Here is a 13,921-nt window from a genome sequence, read left to right on the forward strand (position 1 = left end):
GTGCAGGCAGGCAGTGTTTGGAATATGTAAAACAAATTGTTAGGGATGTAGGATGTAGGGGGTATATCGAAATGAAACTATTGGCACTAGATACGGAGAGCTGCATCAAACCAGTCAAATGAAATGACTGAAGACAAAAAAACATGAATTCCACATACTTCGTATGACTACTTACCTTAAAGACTTTTTTTACAAAATATTAGAGAATGTAAAATAGACAGACTTCATTTGATTAAGAACTTAAAACGTAACATTTCATGGCAGTTTTGTTTTCTTTATTAGTTCTGTGTACATTTTTTCCTTATCTATGAAGGTCCATGTGCCTTTTATTAACAATATTTTATTTAATGACCACAGTTTAAAGAAAATGATATATCCTTAGTATTAAAAAAATTAATGTACTATTTAATGTCGGAAAGAAAAGAAAACAAAAATGAATTTAATCACAAAATAGCAATGAATATCAGATTGTAAAAATTTATAACTTCACAAAGAAAAGATACACACACACACACACACACACACACTACACCACATACAGATACATGAGAAAAGTATATATAATCATTTTTATGCCAAACAAATGTTTTGATAAAAAAATGAATAGAATATAATATTGGTATTTAGATCAAAAGTCTTAAACTTTAAAAAAAATTAGGCATCTCTCCTTCAGTGGTGTTTATAAGAATCTCATTTGACACTTAAAAAATAATTTTTTAACTGCAGTTATTATTTATATAGGTATCTAACTGCTTATTGACTAAAAAACAATATAATTGATGTAACCTAGAAGAACTTTTTGAGATTTTAACAACTTGCAGATGTGTTTTTTATATTTAACTTAAAAAATTTTGATTATTTATAAATGTATTTCCCTTGTTGAACCAGTGCGTATAACATATTTAACTAAAAACAAGTCCATTGATTTATTGTTTTACATTATCTGTTCCAGTCTTTGGCTGTGACGCTTGTAAAGCAACTGAGGTACAAGATATACAAATTAAGAGTATTAATTAATATTGTTCATTATGTAGCCAGTGCCTGTGATGAACATAGTGAAGGTACTTGCAGGGATGATTATCTCCTGCATTTGATAAACCTGGAATGCTGATTGCAATCATATATTTGCCTCGTTGAAGAAGGCATGAGGAAACCGCTTCACTCTTAGTAAGCCTGGCATGGAATGTTGTTATTATTTGCTGTCATTTTAAAAATGATGTGAGTCTTGTGTCTCACATCAGGTTAACTTAAACTATGGTCATGGCAATCAAAATAAATAACGCGTGCACACACACACACACACACACACACACACACACACACACACATACACATGCATGCATATATATATATATATTTTTTTTTTTTAACTTAAGAAAATAGTTTATTGAACAGTAAAGATTTACCTGGCTGCTATTCTTTAAGATATTACAAATTGTGGGACCATCAAATTATGAAGAATGTAGATTACTTATCCTGCAGTAATATAAATGATACAAAGTTTTCTCCTAATTACCATCAAAATTAAAAATAATTACCAAGTTTAATTGTCCAGAAAAAAAATTTGCATTAGATTTTAAAGTTTTTTCAGAATGCAGTTTTTTAGATCACAATTAGTATTCTTAGAATACTGAAGCAAGACTGAGCTACAATGATTGTATTGTGTAATTCAAAATGCCACTTATGTAAAAATATCTAAACAGTTTTTTTTTTTTTTGGAATAGAATCTTTTAAACTTGAATTTATGTTAATCAGCGATTCTTCATTGTTGAAAGCATATGTGTGATCATACTATTTTGGTGCAGCTTGTATTAGAAGGCTGTTGCAGTTTAAAATAATTTACTCATCTAATAAGTCAGATTATAAAACCACCAGATAGCACTTAAGACTACATTGCACATTGTAAATTTAATAAAAATATTTGTTGTGTTCAAAATTTGGCTAGGCCAACTTGTAATTTTGGAAGAAAAATCTGTATTGTAAAAGTAAAATCAAAAAAAAAGTCTATTATTTTGTAAACATTTTTTCAAATAAAACAACCGTTTATTTATTTTCTTGTTACATTGTATTTATGATGATTACATTATTATAATTAATTTACATATAGTGTTGTATTTATTTTTTTGACAAGATAAATTAACTCAAAGTTTATTACTCCAGTTCTTAAAATTAAATATATTTACTTATGTATGGTCTGACAGATATTTAAATACGGAATTGGTAACAAATGATACTGTTTATGATTTTATCAATAGGCCTCTTCACAGTTTCCATTAACATAGTTCAACCAGCTGTTGCATCATAATAAAATAAAATATCCCTCTCACTATTCTTTATTGACCCAAGTCATCACTTCCCAACATTCAAAAAAATAGTCATTAAATGGTGTTGTCTTTTTCAAAATTATCTTTCATGTATTCAGGATTATGTTATTATTTTTATAAAAAAATATGATATAAATAATAATTCTGGTCTCTTTATAATCTATTCATGTATTTTGTTGTTTGCAGAACCGGTGATACAGACGTCTAGAGATGATAGGAGACCAGGTGGAGATCCACGAGAATTATGGGCTGCAGCAGCAGCAGCTGCTGCCACTGCATATCCTAACGTTGGTGCGTACAATGGTACAAATATTGCACATCAAATGGCATGGATGCAACAAGCTTATTCCCAGTATATGAGCCATTACATGCAGTTGTAAGTTTATATATGTGCATGTTTTTATATATAGATATTTTTAAAACAGTTATATATATTTTATTAATTTGAGTAAGTTTGCTAATTATTTAAAATAAAAAAAGCCTGAAACCAAAGGATATAGAAGAAGAGACATTTGCTTAGACCCAAATTAGATTAATTTAATATTAGATTAATTAGATAAATCAGGATTGATAATTTTACATTTACCTTGACTAATTATTTTTGTTTTTTTGTTTTTATTTTTTTTAATATTATTATAATTTTTTGTTAATTATAAGAAGGTTTTAGTTTAATTATTATTTTAATGGCAAGTTATAATAATTAAAAAAGTGTATTATTAAAAATAAGAATAACATTAATTATATATGTATCAATTAATATTTAAATTTTCAAAGTGGGTTACAGACCCTGCAATTTTATATTATGATTAAATTGTTTTTATCGGATTGATTGCAAATAATAAAAAAATTCTGAAGAAAAAAATATATGTACAGTTTGTAATAATCTACCAGTTAAACGAAAGTTAGAGAATTTAAAAACAGGCTTCTTAACAAGTTTTTATTGTAGAAAGAAATTTCAATCTTCTTAATCCACTGGGTATTGTTAATTATTAAATATGTGGGTGTCTTTGTACAACATGCTGTAGTGATGATGTCTTGCTCCAAACAACCAAATATACTTGCGTGTTAATAATTGAAGTCCTAATTGGTCAGCTGTGAGGCTTGCAGAGGGTTATGTTTTTTGTAGAAGTTATGTTTTGTTGATTTTTAAGAAAAATTATGTAATGTTTGCAATGTTTTCATGACATTGGAAGTATTAACAATAGGGCTAGATTTCTTTCCGCCAATCAGATTTCTTTAACATCTGAGTTTGCAGTATATTGAAGACTTTACTGCAGTTTACAGGTAAATCACTTTTCTGTTGTCCCAACAGACTGGAAAATTTGAGAATCTTAATCAGTCAGCCATAGGTCCTCGTAAAAATCTGAGGTTGCAGCTGTACTAAATTTTAAAAGTTCAAAAACTGTTAAATTTCGAAAAATCCATTGTGAATGTGAAAGAGAAACTGTTTTATTTATAACTTGTATGTTGTCTTTGTAATTTAACCAGAAAACATTTACATGTTTTTTTATTTGAATGAGCTCAAGTGATCTTATATTGGTTGTAATATCAGTCAGAGTGGTCGCCCTTAATTCCAAATTTTTGCAGAGAAAAAGTAATTTCATGTAAATTGTTTGCTTATGAAAATTCAAAAATTTTAGATATAAAAATATAATGTATATTTGTAAAAATTATTGAAATTACTTTTATTTTTTTTTTTAGTTTGGCATCAAGTCAAGGGGCTAGCATTAATAATTCAGCTACTACAGCAGGAATGGCATATCCTACATATAACGGTTTCTCTGTACCTGGTACTACACCTTTAATTGGAAATGGAGCAGCTCAGCAACAGAATTTGCCACAGAATGTTAATGATATGCGACCACAGCAACAACCAAATGTTGCAGCAGCTAATAACCAACAACAACCAGGTAATTCTATGTTTGACTTTTGTTTTGAATGCACTGTTTTATTCTGAGTTAGTATTTGCTTATTTTTTTTCGTTTAAATTTCTCATTAGTCAGATTTTCTTCAAACTCTTCATAAAGTTCAAAGAAAATATTGGTTTATTTTAATATTTTAAATATTAAAATAAATAATATTAAAATATTATTTTATTATTTTAAATATTAGTATATTGGTTTAATAAAAATTAAAAATAGTAGCTGACCAAAAAAAGTAGGAAATATTGTGTTGGCAAGTATAGTATAAGTTTAAAAATAGTTAACCATTTAATTTTCTTCTCATTTTGCCTACCCTTGAACCAGTTGGTTTAATATTCTTGTTCTGTATATATTTCTTGAAATAAATTTCTATTGCACTAAAAGTTCAATGGTTGGACTTTTTTCATGCCAACTTCACACATTTGATTGGATTTGAAATGATTTTCCTTATAACTCAGCATTTCAACAGTCCTCTATGTACAAGATGATTTACATCATGTTACTGATGCTTTCTGAACTCATTCTACTAGCAAAAATAATGAAAGTTCATGTAAACATGGGTCCAGAAAGATTTTGAGCTTGCAAAAGATTTAACCCTGATTCTTGGTCAAACAGTGAAATTAAATCTTAACAGGTTCCAGAAACGTATTTCCAGAAGTTTTCATATATCCAATGTAAAACAGAAAAATTGTCTAATAACACATTTTTATTTTTATGTTTGTAATACAAAAACCTGTTTAAATGACTAATAAATACATAGAATTTATTATCAAACCTTGTATAGCATTTAATTCTAAGAATTGATGTTAAATAACCCAATAAAAAACAAATAAAAGTTTGAAGTTCAAGAAATTTTATTTTATTTCTATAATATTGTAAACTAAGGGATTACACATACAAAGCATGTTTGCTTTCTTACAAAGTACAATGATACAAAAAATAGTATGTATTAAAGATAAAAATAAAATGGAAAAAATAACTGGTACTAATGTTATTCAGACAATAAAGTTATATTATCTTTCTCAAATTGAAAATTTGAGAAATTATTTCATTAGGTGGTAATAGAAATGAGCTGGCCAAAAATGCATTTTATGTTGTCTCATCAATGTATTCCATGGTCTGCATTACTGCTGTGAATTGTTTCCAGTAGAATGTAGTTTTAATTAAATGTGTGTTTATTTTAATTGGTGTCATACTGTAGGAATGCTTTATAGGTTGACAACATGGTATTTATTTATCTGGGTGTGTTAGGAAATGCAGCTTCAGAATATCAAAGGCATTTCCTAACTGCAGAGTTACAAATCCTAAAACAATTAGTGAAACATTCCATATGCTATAACAAACGAATACAGTTTCCAGCATTTGTTCCCACCATGACTGTTCTGCCCATCATGATGTCGATACTGATGAGACCATTTTCGAAGCTGTTCAATGCAGTCCAGGCTTTAGTACACAATGCCTTTCCTGGTAGTTTGGAGTTTCCAGAACTGTGGTGTAGAGAACACCTTGTAACATCAAGCTGATCCTACCATAATTGAGTACAAAATCTTCCACCAAGAGATCCTCTCCATTTGCAATATTGCAACTGGTTGAATATGAACTACTGATTGCATAGGTTCATTTTATTTACTGACAAGACTCAGTTTACTCAGGATGGCATCAATAACCTTTGCAATGAACACAGTTGGGTAGAAATCAATCCATACACAACTGTTTAATATAATTTCCAACTTCTATATAGCATCATTTTGTGATGGGGGGGTCTAAATCAGATAATTGGACCATTCATTCTCCCAAGAAATCTAAATAACGACATTTACTTAGAATCCCATTTGGAAAAGTTACCAATGCTATTAGAAGATGTGTTCCATAAGCATCAAGGTGTATTTTTAGCATGATGGTGTGCCTCCCCACTTCTCATATGCCCTATTGGCATACTTAAATGAGCAGTTTCCACAATGATGGATTGGCTGCAGTAAGCCACATTCATGGCTACCAAAATCATCTGATCTAACACCATTAAATTTTTGCATGTAGAGTTGAAAAGATATTATGCACAAGAGAAAAGTTCAAATGCGTGAGGAGTTGGTTGATTGTATTACAGATGCCACCACACAAATTAAGGAAAGTCATGCAGAATTGCTACGCTAGAGAGCAATGCTAGCAATCTGAAAATGTGTACCCAAACGTATTATATAGTGGTAGAACAGATTTTTGAAAATTTACTGTAAACTTTATTAAATGTATATATTACATTTTTATTTTTTTAACATTGTATTATTTGTATGTTTATTATATGTTTTAAACCAAAGTTTAAAACATATAATAGTTTTCATGGTAAGTTTTGGAAATCAAATCAAATTTCTTGAACTTGTATTTGTTTTTTATTGTGCTATTTTACATCAGTTTTCTCAGAATTAAATTCCCTACAAGTTTTGATAATAAATTTTATATATTTGTCATTTAACCTTTTCAGATCATGTAACCTTGGAACTGGTTATGTACGGCGCCAGTTTTAAAATGCTGTTACATAATCATTTTATATGGCATCTAAGTCAGTTATTTTTTTTTATATTCACAAAGGAATCAGTTTTATTACACAATTTGAATTACGTTTGTACGATGTAAAATGTTTTATTTAGACTAGAAAGAATATGACCATTTTTTTCTCAGAAATGTGCTTGTGTGTGTGTGTGTGTGTGACTTGTGTATTATAATTGCTATAAAGATTATGGATTTATTTATTATTTACAAAAATAGCTTATCTTACTAGCAACATATCGATGTATTTGAAACACATAATAAATTATGATATACGGCACACAAAAAAAAAAGGAATTTGTGGTCATAAATACGTCACTTTTACTTGAGGTCCATAAATATCTTTTCAGACAAATGATATCGGTAAACGTGTAACACATATCGATTCGTAATGAATAACAGTATACAGTAAAATTGTTTTTTTGTCACTCTGAATAGCCTTTTGAGTGGTAGGATTTTTATAACACGTAGTTTTATGTATTTACTTTCACTTATACTAACATATGTTACTGTGATTTATGGCACGGGTTTTTCATCATATTTTGCCCAATTTTCAACAAATTTGCTTGAAAGTATTAGTTTTAAACTATGTTTCATAAACACAAAGCAAAAAAAAAAAAATTCGCTAATAAATCACGCAGTAGAAATCCGCAACAAAAATTCTGCAATTAAATTATCATAATTTTTGTACTGTTTCAATTTTTTTGTTGTTACAGGCATAAAAAATATCCAATCGTAATGGTTTTTTTATCAGAATCTGTTAAATCTCTTTAATATACTGTAACTTTTTGAAATTTTTTTCACAAGAGGGTAGCATAAGACTATGAAGGGAGGCAATCAGATACCAACATATTTTCGCGGAGCGCTAATCAACCGCGGATCATTGTGATGGGAAAAGGTTAACAAAGTTTTTATATTACAAAAGTAAAAAAAAAAATTTGTTTTTGCTCACCTAGAAAGAATAGAATTTCAGTACGGTTTTATTTCACCCTTTCCCCATGAATCAGGACTAAATTTTTCAGTAGCCATAATTCACTAACTGAGCGTGTCTGGACGCATGTTTATAGAGGAACCTTTTTCATTTATTTTCTAGTAGAATGAGTTAAGAGAAGCAGCCTGAATATGTAGGTGACTGCTTTAAAGTTATATTTTTACATATAAATTAAAAATTTAATTAATTTTTAAAAAATAGTTTTCTCTTTTATTCTAGTTTATTTCAATAGTTATTTTGCTTTCATCTTAAGCAAAGATGTAATATTCAATTTAATGTTCAATATTATAATAACAAGAAAAGTAAATAAAATATTTTTGTTTGTTACATAATTTGATAATTGAGGGACCAAAATATTATCATAGTTTATAGATTTCTACTTTTAGGATAATAATAAATATAAATAGTTTGTTTTCAAAGATAACCCTTTCTAAATGCAGCTATTTGAAGTTAAAATAATATGGAATACAGAAGGCTGGCTTGCTCTACCACCAATCTATATCAGGGTATGATTTCCTGTACATGTATTTGGTAGTTTTTTGCAATTACCTCTTTCTTTTGATTTTATTTGGTATCATTTTTAAGTTTTTTTTAATGATTTAATGCTGGAATGTACAAAAAAAATATCATTATTTTTTTTATAAATAGGTAATGAGTAAGTGTTGAAGATCTGTCTGTGAAAGTTATGAAAGTATTGATGGTGATGTCGTAAAACCAAATAATACATACTTCCTACACTGAACTTGTGTAGAAAATAATTTTGTTTAGTTTTATGTATCAGATTGTTAGAAATCTCTAACAATAAATTTCAATTTGGTATGTTTTGTAGTTTTTCTTTTCATGAAAAAAAATTCAAAATAGGAGTTACACACTTTAAATTTAAACTCTTTTGTCAAATTATTTATACACTAGTGTCTGAGATAAGCTTCAAACACAGTATTGAATATCATTTCATTTTTAGTCCAGTTTGGTTTAATTAAAAGAAATTCATATTCAACTTAGACACTAAATGTTTTGAAATTAACATATTCAGTTATGCTGAAAAATGACAAATTTATGTATACGATGCTTGTATTTTTATTTTTTTTTCAAAAAGTAAATTCATAAATTGTAATAAATAAAGCTTTTTTATTGCTCTCTTTACTATTTTATTGATAAAGGATGTACTATTTTATTTATATAATTGATGAAGAAAGAAGCATTTGGAAAAATATAGCTAGAAGAAGAGACAGACTTCGCTTTAATGTTGGAGGGACAGGTAGATGGGAAAACTTCTTCAGGCAGGCAATGTTTGTTATATGGAAAAACAAATTGTTAAGGATGTAGGTCAAATACCAAAATGAAACGACCGGCACTAGACAAGGAATCTTGTAGAGCTGCATTAGACCACTCAAATGCCTGAAGACAAAAAAAAAATTTATATTTTGTTCTTTATAAATGAACTTCTAAAATTGTTCTTTGCCATAAATAAAACATAATTATGTTTTAAGATATTTCAAACAAAAAATTTACTTATCTGGATAAGTAGATAAGTATTTTTTGATTTTAAAGAATAAATATCAGATGAATTATTAATTTTAAAAAAATCCTTTTTTTATTCACTAAAAAATTAATAAAGGTTTTTTTTTAAACCACAGCACAAATCAAAAAAATAAGTATATTTCCAAATACAGTTTTAGAAAAGATGCGATGGAACTGCTATTCTGTATTCACAGAATAGCAGTTTAATACGTTTAAATTTAATACGTTGCTGAGCAGTAAAGGAACATAAAAAGTTATTTGACTCAGCACTTATAAATATATATGAACAAGGATGACATTTCTCCATTACTTTCATTAGGTAAAACCAGTGTGAATGAACTAGAATGGAAGCAGTGTTATGTAATCTTATATGTTAACAATTAATTTTATTCCGTATTAAGTAATATTGTAATTTTAGATGATGAAGAGGAAGGTAGAGGCCATAGAGATTGGTTGGATTGGTTCTATATAATGAGTAGAGTTCTAGTATTGTTTAGCATTGTTTATTTCTACTCATCACCTGTACGCTTCCTAATGGTGTCAACTCTTGGAATGATTATGTACCTGTAAGTTTATGTTATCATTGTTATAATCACAAATACATATATGTTAGATTTAAACATTTTATTAATGCATGCATTCAAAATATTTCTGTTGAAATCTAATTCCATTGTATTTACCATTTATTGAATGTTATCCCTGATTTCAAAAGTAAAAATTGAAATAAATGGTTCAGAGGGCTGTATGGAGTCTTGAATTGAATAAATGTTACAGCGATACCATTTTATGAAAATACCTGTCAGTAGTGTAAACTATAAATTACTGATGAAATAACTTTTTATGAACTTTACCAGTTTTTCTACACTATTAAAAGTTCCAGAAGTGATCACTTTCTGGCTGTGCAACGGACGCTGGTGTAGCTGCGTAGGATTTTCTTGTGCCCAGTATCTGAAATTTTGCTTGTTAACAAATACACTGAAGTGGAAATGCGCTTCGTCTGACATTCACAGTTCGTGAACAAACTCTTCGTTATAATTTATCTTCTGAAGCATTACATTACAGAATTATGCTCGCACAACTGCATCATTCGGTTTCAGTTCCTGGACGATCTGCAACTTGTATGGATGGTATTGCAAGTCCTTCACTAACATTCTTCGAACACTTGAACTATGCAATTGTAAAGATGCTGAGAGACGACGGATTGACCGATGTGGACTTCGTGTGACAGCATCTTGTAAAGCTTGAACATTCTGTGGTGTACATACGGTTCGCTCACGGCCTGGAGGTTTCTTTTTCATTGCTGAACCAGTTTCCTCAAAATTAGATATCCATGTTTTAATTGCATGTGCTGATGGAACACGGTCGTGCCGTCCCAGATTAAAATGACGGCGAAATTCTCTACGCGCTCCCTCCACACTGTCATTGTTTTTGTAAAACACTTTGATAGCAAATGCATGTTGTGCACCACTCCCAAGGATCCATGACAACTAAATGGCAGGTTAGGTTAGAGAGGCTGGCGCCACTTAAGTGGTACCAATCGCCCACGGCTACAACACAACTTTCAAAATTTCCCGTTTCTTTGAATCACCTTGTATCTCTTCCAGTTGCTGTCTTATGAAATTTTCTATGAAAATGCATTGTGGATTTTTAAAAATATACAAAATAATGCCATTTTGAGATATTATGTTGAAGTTATAGTGCTTGAATTATAAAAGTTTGTCAGTTTTTCCTTTTTATCTCATCATTCTTTAGCTTGTATATAAGTGATTTTATATATATATATATATATATATATATATATATATATATATATAAATTCAGATGAAATAAGATGTTTGATAAAATAACCTGTCACAGTTTTACCTTCTCCCATAGAACTGAATTTTCATTAAGTACAACTGGAGTATAAATTATTTTCCTTGTAATTCACTTACATATTTGTGCAAATAAAATTTATTGCTAAAATAAAAAGAATGAAATATAAATTACAATGACAATAGAAAATATAATGAAAGTTGTTTATAAAATAGTTACTAGTAAAAAAACTATAATAATAATAAATGTAATAATAATTGGTAAAAAAAATGAATGTTACAGTTAAATTTGAAACATTAAAAAAATATAATATGTATTATAATGAAATAACATTATAAGTGAAAGCAATTTGAAATCACTCTCATTTTCTCTTAAGTTTAAATGCACTCTTATTTTCTCTAAGTATAAATGAAGGCAATCATTAACATTATTTGTTTTAAAATTGTTAAGCTTGATTTTTGGAACATTCTTTAAATTTATGTTGTTTATGATACTGTTTATATCACTTTCCAAAACATATATAGAGTAAAAAAGTGCAGAATATCCTTTAGAAATCAACAGTTGTTTTCCAGAAAATTTTACTATGTCTATGAACAAAACGTGTTTTACTTCTATTCTGGACACAAGTCATTTGAAAGCAATACTTTTTTAACATCTTTAAATTTTCAAATGTGTGGTTATTCAAAAAAGATTCTACTGAATTTGCTTTTTTTATATTCAGCCTAGAAAATTTCACATATAACCAGAAGAATTATTGTGTTGATAAATGTTAAATATATTAAACCATAAAACTTCTTATAAAAATTGTGTTCTAATACTTATTTTTAGTACAGATAGATTTTGGATATAATCAGACTGAAATTAACTAATGCATCATCCCAGTTTGTAGTTTTTTTCAAGACATGACCATTTCATGTTTTTATATGCTTCACCCTTTCTTTTGTGAATTTTATTATTTACTTTTACGTTCAGCTTCAGATTTCACAGCTAGTGTTCCTTTTAATTTATTACAAATCACAAATGTTGTCCATGGCTTACAAAAAGAAAAGTTGATTTTTCACCGAAATAGTTCTTCGTATTTTACATTAATGTTAAACATTTAATATTATGTACATTAATATTGTGTTCTGTTTTTCATTATGATAATAACACTTTTCTCACTGTAATTTGGGTGCTGATTTCAAATATTGCTGTGTAACTGTGTTACCACATAAATTGTAAATTTGAAATTTTTTGATCAACTAATGGTTATAATTAATAATAGTTTCTGTATTTTTACTTTTAAAGTATATGCATACATGGTTAATCAAGAAATAAAAAATATATATATATATACTGTGTCATGAGAAGTAGGTACATACAAACATGTCTGCCTGTATGATGACATCATACAGATATCTGTTGTTGCCTACTACAGAGTGTGATGAAACCTTATTCAGTCTATTTTCACATGTTTATACTGTATGTGGTGTTTCATCAGTTATTAGTGTTTTACTATATTTTTATCAATTCTTTATGATACAAAACTGATTTTTATCATTTTTATTTTTATTTGCTACAACGTGACTTCTACAAAATTTTGTGGATGTTCAAATCATCCACAAAATTTTTGTTATCTCTGTGGTAAGTTTATGCATAAATCTCAAAGAAAGACTATTTCTGAATTGATAAATCAGCTTATAAATTTTATTTAAAATCTGGGTGCCTCATGTTATTTGCATATTTTGCTACTTCTGTGTTACAAAAATTATGTTTGAATTTTCATAAAAAAATAGAAAGTTCATAAAATATGCAGATGTATCATAGCTCTAAAGCTGGTACCACACGGAGAGGAGTTACCTGTAACACCACCTAATCTGATATTGCTAGAATAACTATCTGAAAATGAAGTAGATTATGTAGAAGATTTTGAAGAATTTCTTCCTGTTCCTGATGAGAAGTCTCCTCATTTAATTTAACAACATGAACTTAATGATTTAGCCCATGATTTAAAGTTATCAACAAGCTTAACTTCTGGGGTCTAGACTGCAACACTGGAATCTTTTAGCGGAAAAAAACAAACATTACTACATTTAGAATATGAAATAAAACTCTTTCAGCTTATTTTACTATGAAAAATTCATTGGGTGTTTGTACTGATGCCGATGGTCTGATGAAAGATCTTTGAATTCAGCATATTCCTGAAGAACGGTGTCTTCTTATTGAAGACACCACAGATCTTCTAAAGTTAGCATGAAAGCAGTTTTATTACATAATGGTAACAAACAGCCATCCATCCCATTAGCTCATGCAGTCGACATGAAAGAAAAGTTTGAAACTATGGCATCACTATTAGAAGCAATAAAATACAAAGAGCATACGTGGCAAGTTTGCAGTGATCTGAAAACGTGCATTACATATTGGTTTACAAGATGGGTTACATAATTAGTAACTGTTAAGTATATATAATTAAAAATCAAAGAATTTTTACTAGGATTTTTCTGTAAATTTTCAAATTATTTTTTGACAGTTAGATTTCCGTAATATGTGACTGAATTTCGAAGTTGTGTTTTAAGACAACTCCAAGAGAAGTTAAAAAGCTAATTGTGTTAGTTAAAATGATGTAAATGCCTGAGTTTGATCCTCTCTGCATGTTTCTGTTTTCTTTAGACAAAGTGTCTTTTATCTTCATTTTCTTATACAAATTTTTCTCTTAAACATAATTGTAATGTTTTGGTCATGTATAATCTATAACTCTTAAAAGTTTTACCTTTTTTTGCACGGTGCTTTTCCTATTTTTAAATGTTACTCAAATTTATTTTTTTCAG

At 28.5% G+C, this 13,921-nt stretch overlaps 1 protein-coding gene across 2 annotated transcripts in view; it reads left to right on the forward strand.

Moving 5' to 3' along the window:
- Positions 1-13,921, forward strand: part of Herp (Homocysteine-induced endoplasmic reticulum protein) — a 48,209-nt gene that overhangs the window by 26,797 nt on the left and 7,491 nt on the right. For both annotated transcript variants that reach the window (XM_075361039.1, XM_075361040.1), the window contains exons 4-6: positions 2,511-2,700; positions 4,026-4,234; positions 9,718-9,865. In XM_075361039.1, coding sequence (XP_075217154.1) covers positions 2,511-2,700; positions 4,026-4,234; positions 9,718-9,865 — 547 coding nt within the window. The remainder of the gene's footprint in view (positions 1-2,510; positions 2,701-4,025; positions 4,235-9,717; positions 9,866-13,921) is intronic.

Source organism: Lycorma delicatula, chromosome 3 (assembly GCF_047948215.1).
Source record: "Lycorma delicatula isolate Av1 chromosome 3, ASM4794821v1, whole genome shotgun sequence".
Taxonomy (NCBI): Eukaryota; Metazoa; Arthropoda; class Insecta; order Hemiptera; family Fulgoridae; genus Lycorma; species Lycorma delicatula.